This window comes from Panthera pardus, unplaced genomic scaffold (genome assembly GCF_024362965.1).
Source record: "Panthera pardus isolate Hobbes unplaced genomic scaffold, ASM2436296v1 HiC_scaffold_20, whole genome shotgun sequence".
Taxonomy (NCBI): domain Eukaryota; kingdom Metazoa; phylum Chordata; class Mammalia; order Carnivora; family Felidae; genus Panthera; species Panthera pardus.
Window position 1 is genome coordinate 10,598,721 of NW_026526766.1, and position 26,671 is coordinate 10,625,391.

Here is a 26,671-nt window from a genome sequence, read left to right on the forward strand (position 1 = left end):
ACATATTAGGGAACCAAGTGGCCTGGGGTCAATTGCTAGTTTTCCTTCTCATGAGCTGAATGACTTTGGACAAGTTATCCAACCACTCTGGGCCATGGTTCCTTTGAGTCAAGTAGGGACTGAAGTCTCTTGTCTTATTTGCCATGGATGGATAGTGTAAGGAACAATTTGGCAACTAAAGTGTTTTAAATTTTACAGTCACGAAAAAGAGTAAATTCAAAGCAATGGCAAGAAGGCATGAGGAAATGAATCTTGAGCTAATTGTAAGCAGTTCAGGGAACTCAGTTACTCAGCCTGAGAGGGTTTTGTTTGGCAGGCACCTCTTGACTTTCCTCCTGAGTTCTAAGTGCTTGGCCCTTTCAGTGTCTGCTTTTCTCACTTTTCCCTGGGCTGTTTTATTTTTTCTCCATCCGTTCCTCCAGGAACATGCTTTCGTTTTTTTCTGCTACATTATAGATCAAATGTAAACAGCAGGTTTGGGCTTCCAGCCTATGAGGTTAGACAGTGACTCTGAAAATCCATAGAGGAGGGCTCCTTGGATCAGCTCAGCAGGAAGAGGGCTATTGGGAGTATCTCTGTGTCAGAAGTGGGATGTGTTGTCCTGTGATACCAAAAGGATGGCCATAACATCTTCTAAGGATAACTCAGTAATCTGGCTAGATTCAAAGTCAAGGTAATAATCTTCAAACTGAGGGGCACCTGGGTGGCTCAGTCGGTTGAGCACCTGACTTTGGCTCAGGTCATGATCTCACCACTCATGAGTTTGAGTCCCGTGTCAGGCTCTGTGATGAAAGCTCAGAGCCTAGAGCCTGCTTCCAGTTCTGTGTCCCCTTTCTCTCTGCCCCTGTCCCACTCATGCTCTGTTTCCTTCTCTCAAAAATAAATAAACATTAAAAAAATAAAAAATAAAAAAAATCTTCATACTGAAAAACTATTACTAAAATTTCAAAAGAATTATAAGAAAGCACGTGACAACAAGTGGCTTTTAGATAGTCTTGAAAATAAATAATCACCATATAAATTTATAAACTTTGATAAACATACACAGAATCTTAGGGAAAATTTATCCAAATCCTGCTTTACCTTATGACCTCACCTAATACCTTCATATTATAAATGCAATGTGGAAAAGTTTTATACAGATCAACGATGAATCCATAACTCTTTTTTTTTTGTAATAACCCACTTTAACTTGCTTTTGTGAAGTATATAATATCAAGCACTTTTCTTACCTCTAGTCTGTGAGAAATCTCAGGTAGCTTGGTAATTGCAGGCTCTTTGTAAACGAATTCCTGCTCATCTAAATCCCCAAATTTGGATCCATAGAAACCAACTCGGAAGTAGGTTCCAAACATTCTCTTATGACCCTAATGAGCAAAATAAGAAAGCCTCTTTTTAGCTAGGAAATTCTCGAAGATCTACTGGTTTGGAAAGGGCAGGAGTCTTTCACTGTTATGTTACAAAGCATTTTATTCCTATGGCTAACATAAACCAAAATCACTCCTTTAAAAAAAAATGTAATATTTATGGAATAAACTTTGGAAATAATAACAATCAAAATGCCACAAAAGATTTCTAGGACTTATTTTAAGTGAATTTAAAGGATTTTCATGTTTCCTGGTTGTAAAGTAATTCAAGCTGCTTTCTTTCACAGTCTGCACTCTGGTCCTCTGTCTATTACCAGGCCCTCTCCATTTAGTAGGTGAGAGCTACAGTAATGATGTGTTCCAGGCCAATCCCTCCCTAGAGAGGAAGCAAGGCTAAGCATCTCTGGGACAGGGTCACCTGCTGCCAGGTAACAGGACCCACTGGCCAGGGTCCCCGACTACCTTGCTAATGATGCTGTCAAAAGCCTTCTGTAGCTTGTCGTGTGTGGAGGTCAGCTTCCGGAAGTCTCTATGTGCTTCCAGGATGGGAATGACCAGCTTGTAGACCTCGTTAACTGTCTCGTACAGTCCTCCCTTGGAAAGAGAAGAAGAAGAGGAAAAAAAGAATTTAATCCCTTGGCAAGTTAAGAAGAACATTCAGAGTTCAGTAAGTGCCGGAGAACGGATTACTAATTGGCACCACGATATTCTAAGAGCAGGAGTGATGTCTGAGCTTCTCTGGAATGGCTGGAGCGCTCACACTGAACTAGACACATGCTAAATGGTCCTTTACGATGATGTTAACTGGGAAAAAGGGTTTTCAAGGGATAAAAACAGACAGGAGATTGGCTGCAGGGAACAGTAACTATTCAGGAAGACAGCTTCAGAGTGTTTAAATGTCATCAGGGGCCACTCTGTAGCCCAATGTTCAACGCATGCCTGAAAGGAGTTGGTAGGGTTCTAACTAGTTCACTTTCTTGCATTTTAAGAATAAAACAGAGGTATACTGCACTTTCTCTGAATCCTGAAATGGAAAGCAGAAAAAAGAAAAGATAGTAAAACAATAATTAAAATACATAGAGGGCGTAGGGTAGGAACTTAGAAATGAAAGCAGAAAAGAAAGAAAAATATAAAGATAAACATAAATTGGATCAGCGAAACACAGTGATGTATTAGATATTTACACGGCTTAAAAACTGGGGGCAGTGAGGGATTATCAGAATAAAAATGGGCAAGAGACTTTCTTCCCTGCCCTGAATCTCACGGACTTCATCTACCTTTTTTTTTCTCTTATTAGGGGTGGTTAGACCCAGACTAGGGGAATGGGGGGAGTCTCAGCGGTGTGAGCCCCCACAATTCTCCGAGCTGGTCCTGGTTTGTGACAAACTTGAGGATCACCCAGTTGTCAAGAAGGAAGACAGTCGATCTATTCCTTCCCTCTCTTCCCAGAGGCTCTGCCCCCATGATTATCTCCATGAGAGGGAAAACGAGGGGGTGAGAACCCACCTCGTCATTTGCGGTGTAACCCTGGGCGGGTCATCTCACCTCTCTGCAGCCTAACCTCCACCCTGTTAAAATGGAAATAATGCAGGGATGCTGTTGCCCAGGCAAAGAGCCTGCCATGAGGACCGGAATACCGCAGTGATGAAAGCTTTCTCAGCTACCTGGAGAGCTGATGCAATTTGCATACGTCAAAGTCATCCGGGGGCCACCCCGCCCCCTGAGCATCCCGGCACCAGGCGCGCCTGGCTCGGTGGTAAGGCTGCATCTCACGAGGCGCTCGGTCTGCAGGGAGGCCCCGGGGTCTCTGTAGGCACTGACCGTGCTGAACAGCTCAGCCGCATGCTCCAGGAGGCCCACCAGGCCGCTCTCGGTGAAGTACCGGCCCGAGCACACACCGTCCTCGTCAGGGGACAAGGTGTCATCAGAGACCGCAGACTCCTCCAGCACGTTGGAAGAAATATTCTGAAAGAGATCGCACTATAAGCCCGGAGGACGGGGGAGCCACGCTAAGGAGAGGTACCACAGGGACCCACGAGGCAGCAACGAGGCAGCCCACGTTCAAAGATCCTCACCCAGCCTGTGATTTTACAAGGTCTGTAATTCTACCCAGAGGAGGCTCTGGCTGCCATTCATCTCGAAAATACACTGAGCAACTGGTCTTCGAAACTTAGTCGTCTTTTCTTTTTAACCATCAGGATGTACGTAAAGGACACGTACCTCGACGTAACAATGGTTGAGTTACTTTTGTGAAACGACCCTATGGGACACCCAGCAGGGGTCATGTTTTTTTTTTTTTAATTTATTTGTTTTGCGAGAGAGCATGAGCCAGGGAGCAGCTGAGGGGCAGAGAGCGAGGAAGAGAGAGAATCCCAAGCACTCTCCACGTTGTCTGCACAGAGACTCAAACTCACAAACTGGGAGATCATGACTTGAGCTGAAATCAAGAGTCAGATGCTTAACTGACTGAAACACCCAGACATCCTGGGGTCATGGCTTTTAAAAGGCAAAGGCCAGGGGTGTCTGGGTGGCCCAGTCGGTTAGGCGCCCAGCTCTTGGTTGTGACTCAGGTCATGATCTCATGGTTTGAGGGACCGGGCCCTGTGCTGAGGGCATGGAGCCTGCTTGGGATTCTCTCTCTCTCTCTCTCTCTCTCTCTTTCTCTCTCTCTCTCTCTTTCTCTCTCTCTCTCTCTCCCTCTCTCTCTCTCCCTCTCCCTCTCTCTCTCACCCCAAAATAAATAAACATTAAAAAAAAATAAAAGCAAAGGCCAATTAACAGTTAGCTAGACTCCTTGTTTCCATAGCCAGGTGAACCTCTGGAGTACAATGCTACTGACTTGACTTTCAGGTGAACCATCCTATAACAGCAAGTGAGAATGTCCTCTCTGTGGACGTGTTTATGGCAATGTGGCAGTTACCGTTGTTTTCGCTCATTTTGTTCCTATATACAGCTTTCCCTTTACACAAACCATAGAGTTTAAAGTCTCCAGCAGGGAGTACAGTAACCAGGGCCAGCGTGAACCAAGCGAAAAAACCAAGAGCACAAAATTCAGGGAGGTATTCACTCTCAGGGTCCTGTAAGTAATGACTCTGAACTCATGTGACTCTAAGAGTGAGTGCTTCCTTAAATTCTGATCCTTGTGTGCCTCTCTCGCCTCAGCCCCTCTCTGGTCCTTGCGGTGACTCTCACTCTTGACATCTTAAGAGTCATTTTTTTCAACCTCACAGCTGTGGAAGAAATGCACATAGAGCATAAAAGACTTGGGAAATCCTCCCAGCTTAGAGATTGCAAACAGGTAGCACACACGCCACTCTTTTCTATTCCTACACTCATAGCAGGCATAACTAATCAATTATAGCACCACTGAACTGTGGTTCAGTGGGTTTGAACTGCACGGGCCCACTTACGCGCATTAAAAAATATATATTCGAAAAATTTTTGAGATTTGCAACAATTTGAAAAGACTCACAAACCATGTGGCTTAGAGATACCAAGAAGAAATTAAGGAAAAATTAGGTATTATTGTAAGGATACAATATATTATAAATATAGCATACAAAATACATATTAATTGACTGTTTTTGTGACCAGTAAGGTGTCTGCTCAACAGGGGGCTATTAGTAGTTAAGTTTAGGGGGAGTGAAAGTTACATGTGGATTTTTGACTATGTGGGGGGTACCCCATGTTGTTCAAGGGTCAACTGTAGTCTCAAAATTTTTTCCAGCATAGCATTCCAGTCGGCTGCTACTAACTGACCAGAGTTGGCTTGAGAAGAAAAATCTGCCTGCCTCCTCGCCTGGCTAGCAAGATCAAGGGACTCAACCTTAGCAATCACAGAAGAGAGCTGTCACGGTCCTGTATCTTCACATCCCAGACTGTACTGCAGTTTTAGGAATATAGGAGACTCTCAGAATCTCTTGAGCCAGTCTTTTTCCAAACCTGGTCTTTCTATTATGATGTTTCCAGATCGGAATAACAGAAGGTACAAGGGATTCCGCTACAAGAATCTAATAACTCAAGAAGTGAGTACTATTAGAACTGTATGCAATTTTCTACAGGGACAGGAACAGATCTGAAGTAAAGTAGCTTTGTTAGCTGTAATCAGAGGAAAAAGATTCTGGCAGCCTTTCCTGGCTTGGGAATCAGGGAGGCAGAAGTAACAGCAGCATCTGAGAATGTGTCCATATCTACGTTTGTGGAATAAACACTGCTCTCTGGGGCATAGAATTTCAACGATCTCAGGGCCTTGGAATTCAGTGGCCTCAAGGTTATTTTCCTCGCACAGATTTATCTATCTCCGGTTTGTAATTCTTTTCCAAAAATTCAATTCTACTGGAGAAGAACAAGGTTGAAAACTAAAGCACACAGTATTTAAAAAATCAGCTCTGGACATCTGTGGTTAACGCTGTCCTTCATCTTTCTGCAAACTAAGGAACCATACTCCTGGCGCAGCCCCCCCCCCCCCCCCCCCCCCCCCCCCCCCCCCCCCCCCCCCCCCCGCGCTCTAGTCCAGCCAATCAGAGCTTTCCATCTCTCTAGCCATTACGATTGGTTCAGGGATGAACACGTGACTCTGTCAGAACCAATAAGATCCACTGAGACTTTCTTGGGACCTGCTAGCCATGAACCATCTCTCTATTCTCTTGGTCTGGAACCAGGGAAGGCCTTAACCTAAGCGAGTATGGGAAACGTCTGCCCAATGAAGTCGACATAAGGGAAAGCAGAGACAGGAAGCAGTGATGCCACTGAAGTTTGATGACATGGTTTGGGGCCTTCCTTCCAATTTGGCAGGTGCTGCTTACTGCTCACCTCCCTCAGGCAAGCTGATAAATTCCATTTCCACCTAAGGTCGGTCTAGGCTAGGTATTTGTCACTCGCAAGCATACGTTTCCAAAAAGATCTGGTATGTGTTCCTTGAGAGAAAGCAATTGACTCATAGGCAGGAACACAATTTGGCTCTTCTTCCCCAGCTGAGAACACCTATCTCACCATGTTCTGTGCACCATGAGGACCTCATACTTCACAGTTCCTTCTGCCTTCCCCTTCCTGGTCCTTCTGAGCTTCTCACAATCCCCCGGTTAGGTCACATTATAAACACTCCCAGCATCTTGTACCTCTTTATTACATTTATCATAAAGGTAGTTCAATAAGGAATCGAATAAGGAATCAGTAAGGAATAAGGAATCAATAAAGAATCAAATAAGGAATCTGATGTTGCTCTCCCTGGCTAGAACGTAAAGTTCATGAAGACACAATAAATGCTCAGTATCATCTAGAAGAATAAAATGAATGGATATGGATGTATGAGAAATAGAGCTATCTGCCCCCATGCGGAAGAGATGTGGAATTCTGTTGGTTCTAGAATAACTATTCTATCTTGCCTTGGCATAGCTTATTATAAGCACATCAACTGAATTCTAGGTGAAATTAGAATTATTAAGCTTACCAAACATGAAAGTCAATCATGAAATGCCATTAAAACTTAAGTGAACAATAGTAAATAAAATATAGTGACTGTTGGGGGGCGCCTGGGTGGCTCAGTCATTCATTTAAGCATCCAACTCTTGATTTCGGCTCAGGTCATAATCTCATGGTTCATGGGTTAGAGCCCTGCATGGGGCTCTGCACTGACATTGCAGAGCCTGCTTGAGATTCTCATCCTCTCTGTCTCTCTCTCCTCTGTCAAATAAAATAAATAAACATTAAAAAAAATAAAAAATATATAGTAACTGTGAAAAAGGCAGAGAAGAATGTTAAGAAATAGTTCAGTTAATGAAACACAAAAGGAGGGTGACATAATTCAACATTAAGTAAAACACCTAAAGATTTTCTGGGAACTGAAAGAGTAGCACTTATAATATTTATCCTTGATAATATCAAATGGCCAAAATGAATGTGATGAAAGAAGTAGATACCTCTAAAATGATTTTTATAGCTTTCTTCACTTTTATGTGAATGAAAATCAGATGTGATATTTTTATGATTTTTGGATAAGAATTTCCCTTTTGGTTTTTATGACAAACATTTCTGAATTGAGCATAGAGTTTATTTGCTGAGAATAAAATGTTAGAATAAATAGCATTGTTATCAAAAGCCATAAGGAAAGAGGGGTTAATAATAAGAAGCAAACAGGTGAAGAGGTGAACAGAGTTCTAGAAAATCCGAAGCTCCTGGCCCCCCAGCAACAGTTCCAGGGACTTCTTCTCGAAGCCTAGGGAAGATGTTCTGAATTGTCCTCTCCCTCTGGTTCACACAGACATGACAGAATTGTGTTGAAGAACAATAGTGGAAAAAAAGCCTGTTATAAAATCAGTCACGTAGATTCAAGCAAAGATAATACACTTGTAAATGACTGCGAGTCTGGCTTGAAAAGGGCTCTATTACTGAACTATATTGTTCATGGTTTCAAGGAGAGTCATTTCTGCAAATTAGGTGTCTCTTAAAAAGGTACTCATAAAACTTTTGTTTTCTCTAAAGACCGTATTAAACTGTTCGGCAGAAGCTGTCCAAGTGACCACCGAGCATTGTAGCCCGAGCCAACTTTCAGGCCTGGTAGACCACTTTCCTTTGCTAACTATGGGTCATATTCAGATTATTCCAAGAAAGTACTGATTCAGCTCCTTTTTTCTCTTCCCGGGTCGATGTAGTTCTTCCTTGATTTGGGACTAACGTGTGGGACGCTACAGACTTGGGGCATCTGATCAAATGAACGGGCCACGAGGGAAATCATTTCTCCCGTGTTTGGAAAGTACTTTCACAGGTGTCCGTGTACTGCACCAACTATAAGTCTTTGAGAAAGAGCTTAAACGAGAAAAAGAGAAACTGCTGTCTCAGTGTCTTTATCCGTAAAGTGGGAGTAATAACACCTTGCCTATGTGCCGGCTTCACGGGTTGATGGGGAGGGTCAAATGTAATCATGGATCTGAGTGTTTGGGAATGTCTACGGGGCCTATCAACTCCACATTTATTGTAAACAATTAACAGATACCCCAAACAAGATGGTAAAGCGATTAGAAGAGGCAAATGTAATTTGCTAAAGCAGGGTTCTTTCATCCTTGGCACCACTGATTGATGTTTGGGGCCAGATGATTCTTTGTGGTGGGAACTGATACGCATCATAGAATGTTCAGCAGCAACCTTGGCTTACAGGTGTCAGAGGTACCCCCCACTTGTAACAGCCAAAAATGTCTTCAGAGACTGTCAAATGCATTCTGGGGTTGGAGGCAAGACTGCTCCCCCCAGGTGAGAACCCCTGCCCTAAAGGAAAGGCTGAGCTTGTCCCCCACCTGAAAGCTGACGCTGCCCACGGGCAGGTAGCTGTGGTCCTCCAGCATGCTCAGATACTCGGCCACCAAGGCGGCCGCGTGCACCAGGCACATGGCGGCCTCCGTGTAGCACTTCTTCTTCATGTGTTTCTCTGCCATGTTCTGGAGCCAGGTCAGCCGCAGATCAGGAGATGTCTGGTAACTTTTGGCAATTCTGAGGGCATATTGGGAAGGTTTCAGGGACAGCTGGCTAATGACACTGTTCTTCTGCTGTGGATGCCACTGTTTCCCCCAGGAATCCCCCCATCCCAAGAGTTTCCCCCAACATGTTCAGAAAATGAGAGAACAAAACCCCAAACATTTATCAGTCCAGCTGTCTTCATTCCAGAGGTAGGGTGGGCTGGACCCCAAGAAACGGCATTTAATTGAAGTTTTATAGGGAAGAAAAAGGCCTAAAAAAATGGTGTCTATTTTAACAGATCTCTAGCACTTTCCTTCCTTTTCTTTCCTTTCTCTCAAAATAATAACAGAAGACAAAAGTACTACCCTTCTATGACCTCACATCAGAACACATTTATTTCTATGAGTAGTTTCTCCTGAACAAGGACCATAAAACAAAGCGTCAAACTATAAAATAAAATATGATTTCTAAATACAACTGTACACGTATGTCTAAATATAATTGGGGGGGGGAAACATATGGAAAATAATTCATATGACAAAAAGATAGTTCTTTTCTCTCATTCTTTGGTAAGTAGAAGATACTGTTGTAAAAGATACCTCACTTTAAATTAGGGACATATTTCTAAAAACGTGTGCATGGACCAACCCACTCTGAATGATTAATTTCTACCAATTTGTATATACGCTTTTGGATGTCATCCAAAAGAGTGTACCCACATGGCTTATGCTAATTACACCAATGAGAACTCCATAGGAACAAACCCTAGACCCTCAAGTGACATCTTTTGGTTTTATCAGAAAAATTTACCTGTACATGAGATCCATAAGCATCTCAGGATCTTCCTGAAATTCCCTCATTTTCACCGTGTCGTATAAGATGCTGTTCAGATTGCAGAGAAGTTCCTCCACCTGAAAAACAGCGTATACCTCTAAATAATCCTGGCTTTGTAATCCATAGCAACAAGTGAGGGGCTGTTTTGGAAGGTCAAGGGGAAACCATAAACGTTCTTCTCTATGGGAGCAGAGCTCACAGGTGTAGGGGAGTCTAGATGGACCCTCTGTGGCCTTCATCTTTGCAGGTCCAAATGATTCTGAGGCTCAGATGTGAGCTGGCGCTTGGGATCCATGAATTGGCCCTGAATCCTTATACTATCCGCCCTCTTTTTCTTTAAATGAACTTGAACTTTCGTTTGCAACCTGAAAAGCCCTAAACTGTACTCTGGAACGTCAGCGTGTTTTTTTTTTTATTTATTATTATTATTTTTTTTATACCAAATAGGAGACAGTTTAGGACTTCAGCTTAGGTTTCATATGTGTGTAATGTTATATATTAAATACATATGTACACATAATACTTACATATTTTATGTATAATATAGAACTGTTATATAATTATATATTATATGTTATATAATTACCTAGTACACACACACACACACACACACACACACACACACACGTACACATACACAAGCTTATAATCGGCTGATCCCGGACCCATGCATGAGACCAGGCACGCTCTTCTGTCTACCTGGGTGGGGAAAAGAGTGGCCTGCATGGCCATGTCCTCTTCTGCATAGGCCAAGATCGTCCTCAAGGATCTTCTCAGGTACTCCTCATTGAAGTCTGGTGCTTTGCCCACCAAAGATGCCAGAGACATGGTTACTTGCATCTTTACTCTGGCAAAGTTCTGCAGCAGGAAAAAGACGAGATGGGACAAATAAGAGGCACTGGGCTAGGAGATGGTGGAAGGCATTGGAGCCAGACACCAATAACTCCCCAGTGTTTCTGTCATCCCGTCTCCGTCATTTCCTTTTCCCTCAATGAAATGTGAGCTATACTTTACAAGATTCATACTGTTGCTTAAATGGTTTAAATGGATACTGCTGTGACATAAATCTGTCAGCTCCCTTTAAATTTTCATCGAGGACTGGATGGCCTCCATGCTGCAAGGCAGGAAGGTGCCTGCAAAGCCGGGTCTCAAAGATGTATGCTTTTGTGCTAAGATTCCTCTTCCGGGGACTTTACATAAACTGCAAACAGGAACAGGATCTCTATGGCCACATTTTCTGAGCTTTTGGACTCTGGATAGGCAGAGACTTTCTGTTTCTCCCTCCTTTCTAGCCCTATGGAAAAATACAGCCATCCTGGGAGCCCCTGAGGAATGTCCTAAATATTTCAAATGGTTATGCCTAACATATTTTGCGTGGGGGGGGTGGGGGGGGAGCTGCTTTTTTTCCCCAGGGGCGAATTTATCTTTTAATATCTCTTGAGCATATTCATTAACAGGACCACAAATGTAAGTTCCCAAAGAACATACCAAAATCTAGATAAACTAAAGTAAAGGGAGATGGTTCCCCATTAAGGCCGAATTCCAATGGCTGCCAAGCTGCAATTAAAAACCAGTGTAGATGACACTGATCATTTCAAACCCTCTTCCGCAGGTCATTCTGGCACCACTCAGCAGAACTGGGAAACCAGACAAACGCTTCTGAATTCCTAACCTGCCTGCTGTATTTCTTTCCACAGAAGCCAACTTCTAGCCTACATACATTCATTCCTTTTTCACACTGAAACACACAGATGGAAGCCACTGCATCATCGGTCTTCATGTTCGTTTCGGGTCACAAATTCAGCTCTGCTACCATCTACGTCGTGGATTGTTTTCTTTCACGAGGGACACGAGTACACGGCAATCCCACCACCTCCCCCTCAACCAGGGCTTTGCACTGACTTCCTCTACTGACTCTGGGGCCCCCGGCCGGTCTGGGCTCTTACGCTGGTGGCTCCAAAGCTGAATCTCATGAGGAGGTAGAGGGTGGCACAGGCTTGGGTCCGCGTGACGTCCATGCTGCTGCTACAGTGATGTAGCACTCGCTGACACAGGTCTGCACACTGTTCCACCTCCTCCTCAAACAGCAGGTCCCCGAACTAGGAGAGACACAGGGGCCATGAGGCGTCACTCGGCACCTTCATATGCTTTCTGGGCCGGGTGCCTGTTGAAGGAGGCCGCGTCTGCCGGGACAAGCAGAAAGCCTAGAGGAGCTCACGCACTGCTCCAGAAAGATAACGAGCTCCTTGAGTCAGAAGATGAACTGAAGCAACGGAGTCGACTTCAGATTTAATTATGAACGGCACAACTAAGATCAGGGCTGCATGATTCAATGGCATCGTGTGGGCCAGGTTGCATTCGCGGGCAACGTCACAACGCTGAAGGAATTATCCTGAGTTTACGGGGCCCCCTGGGAATGACTGGCGACTAAGAAAGAGAAAATAATCCGCAGGGGAGAGCAGAGGAATTCTACTTTCTGAGTGTAAAAAAAAGGCCTGGCTCAGTCAGAAGAGCATGCAATTCTGGATCTCGGGGTCTCGAGTTCAAGCCCCACGCTGGGTGTAGAGATTACTTAAATAAATAAGTAAACTTAAAAAAAAAATGGAAGAGATCCCATGAAGAAGGTACTGAGGTTTTTCCAATACAGGGGGAGAAGATAAACTGCATTAGACCATTTTAGGTAAGGAAAATCTGTATTCTTCAGGCTATGAGCAATTTATTTCTAAATCTGTCATTTTAGGACATGACATTTTGCAAGACTTACTGATTGATGGGAGTCGTGTGTAGGATGCTAATCTCACTCAAACGCGGTATTAAAAAGGGGGAAAGTAAAAGTGCTCAATTGTTTTTGCTCTCATGTCTCCAGTGAGTGGACATGTCAAGTTTCTACAGTTTTGTGCACATTTCCAGTGTGAGAGCCACTGTTTTCTTCTCGATGGTGACTTCTCAACATTCTTAGGGGGACTTAAAACCTTTACCTCAATGTCGCTTAACGCCACACCATGTGGGTTTTGGTGCATCTGTAGGGAGGAGTGTGAAGCTGGATGAGACTCTCTGCTCTTAATTAAGAGTCAGAAAACAAGCATCGCATGTTTACCTTGGCGATGAGAGCCCGGAGTGTTGCAAAGCAGTGAGTCAGGTAGGTGGTGCTCTGATCACAGCTCAGAGAATTCACCAGGACCCTTAGGACACCTCCCAGCAGGCTGTCTTTACAGTCCAGAGCCGAGCTTGCCTGGGGAAGTGGAAGAACAGCATCACTGAATCCCTGTGCGGTGCCAGTGAGCGGAGGGGTGAAGACACAAGGAGGCACTCTTGACGATTAGCACAGCGATGCTCATTTCCATCTCTCTTTATCTAACATGTTAAGGGTTTGGGAAGTGGCCACACACATCAACTAATGCCATGACAGTTGAAGACCTATTTCCAAATGACTTTATTCCCAAACTCCCAAATCGGGGGCAACTGGGTGGCTGAGTCACTTAAGCATCTGACTTCCGCTCAGGTCATGATCTCGCGGTTCGTGAGTTCGAGCCTCGTGTCTGTTGGGCTCTGTGCTGACAGCTCACAGCCTGGAGCCTGCTTCGGATTCTGGGTCTCCCTCTCTCTCTGCCTTTCCCCTGCTCGTGCTCTCTCTCTCAAAAATAAATAAGCATTAAAAAAAAAATAAATAAAACCTCCCCAATAGTTTGGGACTTATGCCTACTTCTGGGCTGCTAAGCAAGTCATAAGGTACCCCTCCCCCCGTCCTGGACAACAGCTCTTGGAATGTTCTTTCTTTGTACAGAAGGTGCAGCTTTCTTTGCGGGTTTCCAAACACAACTGTGGGCCTCCCGGTAAAAAAGGGGCTGCTCGGGGGCAGCGGTGTCCTAAATAGAACAGCAAGACTACCACCACCCAAGATAATGACAGATAAGTGTCATTTCCTTGAAAATTAAAAACAAACCAACCAACCACATTTGGAGGATTGGTATTAAGCATGTAGCACTCAAAGCAGTGTTGGATAAAGATATAATCAATATGATGCCAAAGACTTAAGATATCTTTCGTATCTTTTTGTCTTTATTTTTGTGATATTTACATCACATACTTCCTGTCTTTATTTTTCCACAACAATTGCTTTGGTGTTAGAAGGCTTAACAGCGTTTCAACAATACTTCTTTTCCTAGCTAAGAAAAGCGGCCCCGGACCTACTCAAATAAATGACGTCTCACTGGAAACACGGGGACTCACTTCTCAGGTTAACGAAAAACCCATTATCACGTAGACTTCTTGCGACTTCTTGGAAACATTCACTTGGGAGATAAAATTAGGATGGCCAATTGTATTTCTGCAGAGTTCACAGTGACTCTATACTTTTCTGCAGCGGGGATGGCGAAGCCATGGTACAACTGACTTTCCTTCACCAATTCGTGCCCCGAGCAGACATCATTATGCAAAGTTAGCATCTTTTTTTTTTTTTTAATCTGGTCCTGTCATAATCTTAGCTCTCATACTAGACATCAACCATAATTCAACTGGAGTTGACCCACCAACAAACAAATAAACAACAGTTCTATAAAGAACTGCTTATGAATGTCCAGTAAACATATTCCTGGTGAATAGATCAGATGTACGTTGTCCTCACCTGGATAATGTTTTCCTGCATATCCAGGATGATTAAATTTGCTTCTGTAGCCAGATTGCCACTGATCAAGGCTTCTTGATCTAACTCTGCCTTTGTTCTAAGGAAGAAAAAAAAAAGGAGGTCAAATTAAAACGCATATCAAACCTGGCCATATTCCAGTGATGGCAATCTATGCACCAAGGCGTAAAGAAATGTTCTGAGGAGTCCATCTGGGTGAAAGCAAAGGAGCTGGCTACAGGTAGAAAGGAGTGAGGGTGCTGTCTGAGATTAGGGCCTGCTTAAAAAGATTTTCTAGGTAAAGTCCCCACGTCATCCACAGCCCCACTATTACGAATAACGATGACAATTACAGAAATAACCAAATGGGTAGAAAAGCAATTATTGGTTGCTACTAGCAACTGGGCTAGCCAATCTGATTGCTCGGGACATTCTTGTATTTCATGCATGAGAGCCATCTCTAGATGTGAGTCAAGGGAAGCCTCCACCACAAGCCAGAGGGAGTGAGGCCAGGTGTGATGCGACCTTGGCAAACAACTTGACTGCTGGATTAGAAAAGAGTGGTGCTTCTGCACTGGGGCCGGGAAGAGTTAGTCTCTTGACTTCCCAAAGACCACCTTGGGGTGGCTCAGTCAAGTGCAGGCCTTTTGTTTCTCCCCAGTGGGGAGCAAGGTTGCATTCCTGTGGATGTAACTGGTTATTACCCATTAGGGAATGGGAAATCGCCTGGTGCTGCTTCTCCACGAGGGTTCATTTTGAGGAACCAGAACGTTTTAGGCACTAGTTTATGAATTCTCCTAAAATCCAGGTGAAGCTGGAAAGGGATATTCTGTATCATCTACATGTAGTGGCCAGGAAAGGGAAGTGCGAAGAATTAATTTTCCCATGATGCTCCCGAGGCCAAAATGTTGCCACGGGAGTTGGGGCACGATGATGTGAGCTCCCAAGTCTTGGACCACGTTCACCAGCTGTTCCTGAGTCCTCCTCACCCAGCAATGGGAGCAGTACCATTCCTTTCATACCCCCGAGGGCTCAGAATCAAGATCTCCCCGGGGTTTAAATGTTTTCAAGCCTACGCCAGGCTCTCTGGTCTCAAACAACGAATTGTTCCTCATTGTACAAGTGATAATGTTTGCATAAGAAAAGTGAAATATAAAAGTTATTTTTAAAAAAACATATTGGTAGGTTTAGATTTTGAGCAATGCTCTTCAACAGAGACATAATGAGGGACACAAATGTCATTTTCTATTTTGTAGTAGTCATACTAAAAAAAAAAGTAAAAAGAAATAGGTGGGATTAACTTAAAATATTGTATTTAATCCAATACAGAAAAAAAAAATTGCGTGTGATCACTATAAAAATTACTAGTGAGATCTTTCACATTCTTTCATGGGCACTAAATCTCCCAAATCTGGCCTGTATTGTTCACTTATAGCATTAATGTGGCTACTGTATTGGACAATGCAGACCTAGGTCTGGTTTTCGTTTTTGTTTTCAATTGTGCTAAAATACACATAACGTAAAATTTACCATCTTAACCATTTTAAAAAAAATTTTTTTTCATGTTTATTCATTTGTGAGAGACAGAGCACAAGCAGGGGAGGGGCAGAGACAGAGGGAGACACACAGTCCAAAGCAGGCTCCAGGCTCCGAGCTGTCAGCACAGAGCCCGATACGGGGCTCGAACTCACAAACCGTGAGATCATGACCTGAACCGAAGTTGGAAGCTTAACCGACTGAGCCACCCAGACGCCCCGACCATTTTAACCATCTGTAGTGTGCAGTTCATCGGTACTAAGTACGTTTATATTTTCATGCAACTACCACCCCCACTAATGTAGTTTTTAGAAAGCCTACGAGCCAGGCCTTTAAAACACTAGTTCTCAAATTTGACTGCACAACAGCATCGCCTAGAGAGTTCTACCAAATACTGATTTCTGGGTAATACTGCTGGGAAGTCCTGAATTAACTGGCCTGGGGTCCATCTGGGAGCTAGGAGCTTTAAAAGCTCGCCTAGTGAATCTAATGTTGAAAATTACTGCTCTAAAAGAAAGAGAGCCCAAATAACTGAAAAATGATCTGAAAGAAAAAGGTGAAAGGCCACTGTTATAATTACAGCAACTTTTCCAAATAGGTAAGGGGAGCAGTTACAATTTTACCATGGTTTCTCTTGAAAAAACAAACCCAAAAAACACATCGCCCCTGATGTTCTGAGGAGGTGAACCTGTAGCTCAACAACGGGCGGCTCACCACGTAGCTCCGGGCTGGGAGCTGACCCAGAGAGTATGGAGAGGCTCCGCACAGAAAGGCTCAGTGTGGTGTGGTTTCTGCAAGCAACAGGGGAAGGTTTCCCAAAACATCAATCTATGCAGCCCAGGAAAAGCACGTCTTCTTAGGCTCTTTTCCTAATCTCAGAGGGTAGCTGGCCTAAGCACCTAGGCCGTTCCATAGCACATAACTACATGCACGTTTCTTTCATCGGGATTCTTTTGGGAGGCAAGGGGCTCATTGCCTGAACTAGAATTTGTGGATTCTCAGAACCAAATATCTTACAAATTAGTTCAGGGAACTTAGAGCAAGAATAAAATAGCCACAGCAAATGGATATTACTAATGAGAGCAACAATTAGGCTTTGCTTGTAACATATGTAATAAATAAGGGTTTATCTCCATAATGTTTTAAAATAAATTTGACTCTCAAAAGTCCCGCATGTGGACCCAGAGTGAATCATTCTCGTGGTGATAACAAAGACAGTAACTCCTATTTACTTGGAAAACAACACTGTTATTCAAGTCTGCCCCACCCCCGGGATGGGTGCTTCATACCCGTGGAGATTTGCTACTTCCACCCTGTCAAGTGGGTGGGGCGGTGTCTTCAAACATACAAAGGCTGGCTCAGCGGAGCCCGAGATGCACCGGGCTATATGCCGCAAAGAGGAACAGCAGACGTGAGCATTCTATTCAACATATTTGGTTTTATGTCCTTATATATCCAAATTTCTACACATATATATCTCATACACTGCAATCCAAGCAGAATTTTTCCATCCATTTTTTATGTTTTTTCTGATAATACATTATTTATGTATATGAACATATATGTGCATATATGTATATACATGTGTGTATATATGTGTGTATATAATATATATTTATATCACATATAATTTATGTATTATGTTTATAACATTTATCTGTTTTTATAATTCTATTGATATTTATATAATACACCTATATAATTCTATTGATATTTATATATTAATAAATACATAATATATACTTAATTGTACATATAAATATATGATTAAATATATTAATATATAATCAATAAATATTAATATGTATAATCAACATATATTTATAATTATGCAATTATATGGCTATATAATAGTCATATAACTATATTAATATTTATATGATACATTTACATAATTATATTAATATACATATATCTTACACGTGGCCATCCTAGGAAATACAGGACAGTATAAGGAAGGAAACATCCATTACCTCAATACCCAAAGAGAATCACCCAAGGAAAACCACTGTGAATATTCTGGTAAATTTCCTTCTAGTCTTAAAATGTGTTTATCCTAAGGGTGCCTGAATGGCTCAATTGGTTAAGCAGTGGACTGTTGATTTTGGCTGGGGTCATGATCTGGCGGTTTCTGAGATTGAGCCCCGTGTCAGGCTCTGAGCTGATGGTGGTGCAGAGCCTGCTCTTGATTCTCTCTCTTCCTCTCTCTCTGCCCCTCCCCTGCTCATGCTCACTCTCGCTCAAAATAAATAAACTTAAAAAAAATCTATTTACTCTAGGTATTTAGAGACTTAAGATTCTACTCTAAAATCAAGTGTCTGTCCTGTTCTTGTTTACTTAACATTATATCATAAGCATTTCCCATATCATGAAGTTTTAATGCCAACCTAACACTTCCTTACACCGTTCCCTATTCTTGAGCATTTAGGATGTTTCCACTTAAAAAAAAAAATTGAGTAATACAAAAAAATCTCTGACTACACATTTTGTACACATTTCCGGAACAGCAAAATGAATTTGAATTATGTGGTCTCGGATGCCCTCTCTTTTCCCCATCAGCAGCTCTCGTCAAGCTATCTGAGATTGCTAAATATTGGTTTTCTTTAAATGCCTATCAATGTGATAAGGTTTTAAGAGCTGTAAATCATAAGTCCTTATATCTTTGATTATCCTGGGTCCCTGGAAGAACTGAATCTACACAGATAATGATGTTTCATTTTCTTAACCTTGGAAGGATGTAGTTGTTTCAGTAATACAAGTAGCCTGGGAAAAAGAGTTTGGGGCTTTAGGTAAAAGTAGCACAAAGTTGCCGAGAGACTCACTTATCTTGCTTCTCATTAGCTTGCCGCCAATGTGTCTGCTCCTTCCTCCATCTCAAATTTTCATTTAGGCCTGGAAATCGGTCATTCCCTAGGAGTTCAGAAATGCACGAGAGGAATTTGATTAGCATGAAACCCTCGAAGATAACCAGAAGTTCCGTGACAAGCCCAACAGAGAGGACTGAGTACCGTGTCTCTGGGTAATGAGAGCCTGTGCCAGATGCCGGGGACAGGCCTCTGCCCAGGTCCCGGCTGCCTGCTCTCCGATGGACAGCCTACAGCTGTAGACCCCTTGCCTTTGTGGAGGGTTGGTGAGCGCATTTGTTATGAACAGAGGCTCCAGGGGAACTGGGATTCTCGGTGAATTACTGAAGCGTGTGGGTGTTAAATAAGGGCACCCAACCACCATTGGAAGAGCTGAGCTCCCCACAAGTTCTCAGCCACTGTGTCCCTTCGCCTAGATTGAGCCGTCACTCTGCGTAACTTTGAGCACAGTGATGAAGACTGAGCATACCTGAGCACTTCACTCTATTCTACAGTGATGAGCAGCCTTTTTGAGATCACTCCACAGGCAGGGTCCCTGGAGGACTGGAACACTCTGACACCCTCAGGGGGAAGTCAGCTGCAATCTAATAACACCCTGAATGATTCGGGGAGATGTTTTTAGAACCAGAATTATCCAGTGTCTTGACCACGCTCTACAGAGACTTGTCAAAGGCCCCGATGGAGAGGCTTCAACCTTGAGAGAGACAACATGCCATCTATCCTATGATTCGCATTCTTGGATGTGGCCTTTCCCAATGACAAATGTTAAACAGAAGACACATTTGGGGACACGTCCAGGGTTCCTGTGACCTCAGGACAGGAGCTTTTCCTTGGAAGCACACAGCTAACATTCTATACACCAGGCACAGAATCCTAGAATCTGCTTGTCTTTATTATCCTAACAGCTTAAGAAACTGCTAGTGTGTTTACTTGAGCTGTGAAGACAGTCTTCTTCACAAAGGGTGTAGAACTCGCTGACAGAAAGCAAGGAGCGGCAAGGCCAACATACCTGGAGCCCGGCAGCGTTTCATCATCTCCCCCCTGGCCCCTTCCCCGCGGAGCAAAGCCTCTTCCAGCCTGGCCTTGACATCCCTTGACTTCTGCAGGACTTGGGTGCTGACTTTGTCAGAACTCTGTTTTCCCTGGACAGGACAGAGGCAGAAGGACGTTTAGTGTGGTGAGATCTTTGTCCACAGGGAGAACCGTCAAAACACAACACTCCACAGCGAACAGTGGCCAGTTCGGACGTGCGTCATATGGAGATGCCGTTTGGGGGATCCTATGGCTGAAATCCTATGAATGAGAATGGGGTTCTCTCTGCAGAAGGCAGAAGTCCTTCCCCGGAGAAACGACCAGATGTAGAATGCAAAGAGGTCACGGATCTTAATACAGAAGAAAGAAAAACTCATGATGCCTCCATTCCCCAAGCAACAGGGGAGCAGTAGTAACAAGGTAGACCTGAACTTGGGAGCTAAGAGGCTGGTGTCAGGCTGGGCCACCGCATGCTCACCTTGTACTCGAAACACGAGACACAGATGAAAAGGAGATCTAAAATCCTGTTCAGTTGCATGGACGGCAGGTCGGCGATCCACTTCCGGATGAGGGTCTGGTCGGCGTTTTTCATGATCCACAGGAAGCAGATCATGAGGTTCCGGGTCGTGTCGGCATTCAGCATGTTGTATTGTTTGTAGGGCTGCAAGGAGGCAGATGGCGGGATGGACAAGGGAAAGAGTAGAGCAGTGGCAACCCCGAAAGCTTAGGGGATGCTGGTCTCTTAGAACACAGTCTTTGCAATTGTTCCCCAGCTGGGGAGCCGTTCCCAGGAACTGGTCCTTTCCTGGGCTAGGAAGCCGTGTTCCCTGAGCGTACTCACCAAAGGGTCTCACATGGGGCCATGTCTGAGCCAGACTTCTGGCCATGTACTGGGGGGCCCTGTGGCTCAGGAGCAGTGTGGTCTGGTGGTCTGCCCCGCCTTGACCAGCACTCCCCCCCGCCCCCGCAACTGCCGCCGCCCCGTCTAAATGATACAAAGGGGCTTCTATCCTGCTAAGATTCCACGTATTTCTGCTTCAAGCTCGACACGGGAGCGCTGAACTCAGAGCAGAGAAAAAGACTAGCTAAGCTCCAGAAATATCCCAACTGTTCAAGTGTTAGCTTCTTTGTCAGGGTCCAAAGTACAATATCAAGATCACGAAGGGCTCAGCAAATGAATCAAATCCCTAATTTCATGGGGTCCTCTGTGCTGGGACTTCAATCATAATCCATGATTTGCTGGGGGTCGGAGGGCGGGGGACGGGGGAGCTCAGGCTATTTGCTTGAATACCTCTGCCCCAAGTGTTCTTTTTAGAGTGCTGAGCATACTTACTTTAACTCATCAAATCAAGACAAAGAACAATATGTGGCCGCAGTCTTGGTTCATGCGGTGTAGCTAATAATGCAGAGGAATGTGACATCGCGAGCTGCGTGTATGTGAGGGAAATGTTGGCTTGGGGATGAATGATAGGGCTTATGAAATTAGCTCAGTTTTTCTGAGTAGGTGACAAGAAGAGATGAAAACCTTAGTGACGACTTCCCAGGGAAGATCCTCTAATGGTGGACTTTGGGCGTTTGGGCATTTGCCCCTGGAGGCAAATAACAATGTAAAAGGCAACACCACCTCCGGCAGCGAGCTTTGTGCTAAGATGCACATTGGAAAGATGGAGGAGGTCATACAACACGGTATTTCTCAAACCGCAAGACGATGGGTGACGTCAACTCTCAAATGTCCTTTCTCTTTCTTCTATCCCTGCCCTCCAGCCCTCCCGGGGGTGTTCAGGGGGTCCAGCTTGCTAAGTGCTGGAGGGAAGCGAGGAAAACCATCCAGCAAAGCAGCCTTAGGTCTATGTAGATGCCGCCTTCCCGGGAGGCAACTGAGCGGTGTTCTCTGTGGATGTATACCCCACGCTGAAATGCAAAGTTCAATTAAGCTGGACAAGGCGGCACTGTCTGCCGAAGGAAGAGTCGGAGCTCATCAAGGGACAGAGACAGATCCCACTTCAAGTAAATCAGACACGGTATTCCCGGAGAAGCCCCTTTTAAGCCCAGAGTCTGTGCAAAAGGACAGAACTATACGATTCCGGGTTTAGGCTCCCTGGGGGCCCCAGAAAAGTTGAAGTCTTTTGCATGAGAAGCCCCCATCCCAAGCACCTGGCCCCCTTTGATCATTTTTTTGGAGGCAGAAATAGTGTGAAGAATAAACACAGAATAAACACAGCTCCAGCCTCCCACCCGAGGGAGCTGTGGTTTGATCCTCTTTGCACTGATCTCAGATATCCCAAGTTCACCTCTTTCCCGGTGTTCTAAACCTTGAACTCAGGCACCACTGAGACTGCCCGAATTTGAACCATCTGTGACTGTGCTGCCTCATCGGCCCCATTTCCCTTCCCAACAGCTAGCTTTACGCGGAGGCCTTTCGGGACGGAGCAGAGGCAGACCTCTCACAGCCTGTTCTATTCTGGGTTCCAGCAGGCAAATATAAGAACACGCCCACCAGAAGACGGGAAAACACACAAAAAAATAAACCAGAGAAATGTGCATCAACATACCAGGGAAGAAAGCATTGTTCCACTTGTCTTCAGATTAAAATTATTTCCAGCTATGGCCAGCGCCACATTCTGGTTAATTGCACCGGCTCCTTCTTGTTCTTCGTCTGAGCCATTGGCACGATTTTTTCCACTACGGGCATCTGCAGCTGTGGTGAAAACATCATCGCTCTTACCATACGATCTAAGAATTATGCCTCCTGGTACTTTATGCAAGGAGTTGAAAATTTATGCCCGCACATTTATAATTGCCAAAGCTTGGGAGCAAGCAAGAGATCCTTCGGTAGATGAATGGGTAAATAAACTGGGGTACATCTGAAGGAATATTATTCAGTGCTAAAAAGAAATGAGCTATCAAGTCATGAAAAGAGTTGGAGGATCCTTAAACCCATTCTCCTAAGTGAAAGAAGTCGATCTGAAAAGGCTACATGTTATATGATTCCAACTATATGACACTCTGGAAAAGGCAAAACGATAGAGACGGAAGAAAGTTCAGTGGTTGCAAGGGACTGGGGAAGCGGGATGGAACAGACTGGGCAGAGCACGGAGGGATTTTAGGGTAGAGAAACTACGCTGAATGACATCACAATGATGGATACATATCATTGTTATGTTTGTCCAGATCCATAGAATTTATAACCCCAAGAATGAACCCTAATGTAAACCACGGACTTTGGGTAATTATGAGGAGTCTCTGTAGGCTCATCTGTTGTAACCAATTTACCCCTCTAGTAGGGGATGTTCATAATGGGGGAGGATGTGCTTGTGGGGGCAGGGGGCGTATGGGAAGTCTCTGTAATTTCTGTTCAGTTTTGCTGGGAACCTAAAATTGTTATTTTAAAAGTCTTAAACAAACAAACTTTGGTGATGTCAAACCAAAAACACTATTTCCCTGTGTCCCCAACCCACTACCCACCAAGAGACTGATACTTATTCGTCACTGAAGTCAGTACAGTAATTTAAAGCCTGATGGTTAGCATTATTTACCTGCTACCATCTCCAGGAAAAAGCAGGCAGGCTACTAAAAGAGACGAAATGCCCAGCTCAAGATTCGGCTAGAAATTGATTTTTCAAATTGTAAAAAGAAAGCTCTCATTAACACTTTCCTGTGATATAACATTTAAAAAATTTTTTGAAGTTTTTATTTAAATTCCAGTTAGTGTAAAATTAGTCTCGGGTATGTAATAGAATATTTTTTACTCTATTCAAATATTTTAAATAATGACTAAATAGAAAGGAACCTATAATCACAGAACTCATCGGTTCCTTATAAAATAAAAGGCGAATACCACCAATTCAGCAACAATGTATTGAATTCCAAATGCCTGAAATGAATCTTAATTTATCATCCGTATATAATGTCGACATGCTTATATTTATACGTAGGTCTAGATGTCTGCAACCAAAAGGTTGGTTTTTAAGAACACCACCAAATCACACACAAAGTTTTTGCTTAAGCAGTTCTTTGAAAAGTGTGTTAAAATACTCACAACTGATTGATTCACTAAAAGGTCATATTTTGCTGGACTTGTCAACATCCTAAGTATTTGGACCTTCAATTTTTCAGAAAAATTAGCCTGCAAACAGTATTTCCTTCTGCTAAAATTCTGAAAACAGAACTCACATATTTGTAGAACTCAATTAAAAAAATCATGCCCTATCTGTGCTGAAAGGCAGCTGAGTTTTTAGACAAATGGTGAAATGAATAGCATGTGGCAATTATGTAAGATCTGATCCTATCAGGATTAATTTGAGGATGGTCTTACTTCCCTCACATACACGATGGGTCAGGTTAGGAAAGATGGAGAGAAGGATACAAACACCTGCCACATAAAATGCTTCTATGGAAGGGCTCTCATTTCATCTTCTTCACACCCCTAAGATACAGAATTGTCACCACACTGTCACAGTTGAGGGAAAGGGGAGGGAAGGCCTTGAAAGGTGGAGGAACTTTTCAGAGGTCACATATCGCAATAAATGGGCTGGAACTTGAATTCACCTGTTTCTTTTTTAAATTGTTTTATGTTTATTTAGTTTTGAGAGACAGAGAGAGAGATAGCACAAGCAGGGGAGGGGCCCAGAGATACACACAGAATCCCAAGCAGGATCCAGGCTCTGAGCTGTCAGCACAGAGCCTGATGCGGGGCTGGAACTCCCAAACCGTGAGATCATGACCTGAGCCGAAGCAGCACTCTTAACCAACTGAGCCACCCAGGTGCCCCACAGCTGTTTCTTTCTTAAAAATTATATTCTTCTTAGTGTATCTAAGGATTCCACATGTAACAGGTGCACTATATTACCTCTAGTAATGGAATACTTTCACTGTTTTCCCATTTGTCAGCTACATCATTACTGTAAAGGCCAAAGCACACATCCAGAAACCATTGAGATTTGAAAGGCTCAGGGGCGCCTGGGTGGCTCGGTCGGTTAAGCGTCTGACTTCGGCTCAGGTCATGATCTCACGGTCCGTGAGTTCGAGCCCCGCGTCGGGCTCTGTGCTGACAGCTCACAGCCTGGAGCCTGCTTCGGATTCTGTGTCTCCTTCTTCTCTCTCTGCCCCTTCCCTGCTTGCGTTCTGTCTCTGTCTCTCAAAAATAAATAAACCTTAAAAAAAAAAAAAAAAAAAAAGAAAAGGTCTGGAGGGCACCGGTGTGGAAAATTGCTCACACAGGCATATTGGCACTAAAGCTCGTAAGAGAAACTTCGTTCCGCTGGGGCATGAGCAGGGGCCCTCCTCAATCCAAAGAAGGAAACAGAGGCATCCTCACCTGTAAAGTCATAGAGTTGCGGCAAAGCATCCAAAATGATGCCAACCAGAGGCAGGTAAAGGGCAGCAATTTTGACCTTCACCTCTGGTTTGACGCAGCGCGGGTCCAGGTCGTGAGAGCTCAGGAGGCTGTGGACGGCGCTGACCGCTTTCCTTTGCACTTTGCTGATCCTAATGGCACAACACAGAAGGCCAGAGGTCATGGTGAAGGGAGATGGACCAAAACACTCTCAAACAGGACACTGCTTTGAATATTTGTGTATAAGTTTCCGGGTGGACATAAGTTTACTTCTCTTGGATATGAATTTACTTCACACCTCAGAGTTGAATTACTGGATTTTACGGTAACTCTATGTGTAACCTTTAGAGGAACAACCAAACTGTTTTCAAGGGTGGCTACGCCATTTTACACCCCTACCGATAGTGTCCGAAGGTTCCATTTTCTCTCTGCCAACACGTGTTATTATTTATCTTTTTTATTACGGCCATCCTAGTGGGTATGAAGGTGCTATGGACTGAATGTTTGTGTCCTCCCAGAATTCCTTTGTTGAAACCTAATCCCCAGAGTGATGGTCCTAGGAGGCGGGGCCTTTGGGAGATTACGTCATGAGGATGGAGCCCTCATGCGTGAGACTAGTGCCCTCAGAAAAGAGACCCCAGAGAGCTCCCTGCCCCTTCTACCATGCGAGAATATAGCAAGAAAATGGCCATCCATGAACTAGGAAGTGGGTCCTCATCAGACTCTGAATCTGCCAGCGTCTTGATGTTGGACTTCCTAGCCTCCGGAACTACGAGAAATGAATTTCTGTTGTTTATAAGCCACCTAGGCTACAGTATTTTTGTTACAGTTGACCCAAGCAACTAAGAGAGAAGGGGTCATAATCTGGCTTTGATGTGCATTTCCCTGATGGCCAACGGTGTTGAGTATCTTTCCATGTGTTTGTTGGTCATACCTTCTTTGGAGAAATGTCTATTCTGATCCTTGCCCTTTGAAATATTGAGTTATTTGTCCTTCTGTTATGGAGTTGTAAGATTTGAAAATTACGTAACAGGTACAAATCCCTTATTAGATCTACATTTTGCAAATATTTTCCTCCCATTCTGTGCATTGCCTTTTCATCTCCTTGACGATGTCCTTTATGTCGCCCAGGTTCTCACTTTAGTGAAGTCTAGCTTAGCTATTTTTTTTTTTTTCTTCTGTCGTGCCCACTTCTGGTGGCAGATCTACTTCTGGTGCCTGATCCTATTTCGTGGAGATTATCCATGTGACTTCATCTAAGAGTTTTGCGGCGTCAGCACTCACATTTAGGTCTGATCATTTTGAGTTAACCTCTGCACAGGGTATGACGTGGAGGGCCCGACGTCATTCTTTTTGCACGTGGATACCCACCGGTCCCAGTGCCGTCTGTTGGAAACATGACTCTTTCCCCCATTGAATTATTTGGGCACCCTTGTCAAAAACCAATTGACTATCAATGTGAAGATGTATTCCTGAACTCTTAATTCAATTGCACTGATCTATATGTCTATCTTTGTGTCAGAACCACACAGTCTTTACTACTATTGTTTTGTGGTAGGTTTTGAAATCAGGAAATGTGAGTCCTTCAATTGTGTTCTTTTTCAAGATTGTTTGGGGTACACCGGGTCCCTTG

At 43.9% G+C, this 26,671-nt stretch overlaps 1 protein-coding gene across 6 annotated transcripts in view; it reads right to left on the reverse strand.

The window, feature by feature from the left end:
• Positions 1-26,671, reverse strand: part of DOCK8 (dedicator of cytokinesis 8) — a 226,997-nt gene that overhangs the window by 21,676 nt on the left and 178,650 nt on the right. For 5 of the 6 annotated variants that reach the window (XM_019463659.2, XM_019463658.2, XM_019463660.2 and 2 more), the window contains 14 exons: positions 25,021-25,190; positions 22,256-22,401; positions 20,182-20,364; positions 19,681-19,813; positions 18,630-18,717; positions 14,275-14,371; positions 12,748-12,882; positions 11,597-11,749; positions 10,350-10,508; positions 9,627-9,727; positions 8,657-8,849; positions 3,189-3,332; positions 1,830-1,961; positions 1,233-1,367 (listed from right to left, as the gene is read on the reverse strand). In XM_019463659.2, the coding sequence (XP_019319204.1) occupies positions 1,233-1,367; positions 1,830-1,961; positions 3,189-3,332; positions 8,657-8,849; positions 9,627-9,727; positions 10,350-10,508; positions 11,597-11,749; positions 12,748-12,882; positions 14,275-14,371; positions 18,630-18,717; positions 19,681-19,813; positions 20,182-20,364; positions 22,256-22,401; positions 25,021-25,190 (1,969 nt within the window). Of the gene's footprint in view, positions 1-1,232; positions 1,368-1,829; positions 1,962-3,188; positions 3,333-7,293; positions 7,614-8,656; positions 8,850-9,626; positions 9,728-10,349; positions 10,509-11,596; positions 11,750-12,747; positions 12,883-14,274; positions 14,372-18,629; positions 18,718-19,680; positions 19,814-20,181; positions 20,365-22,255; positions 22,402-25,020; positions 25,191-26,671 lie in introns of those variants that run through there. The other variant, XM_019463663.2, reaches the window with a different exon arrangement.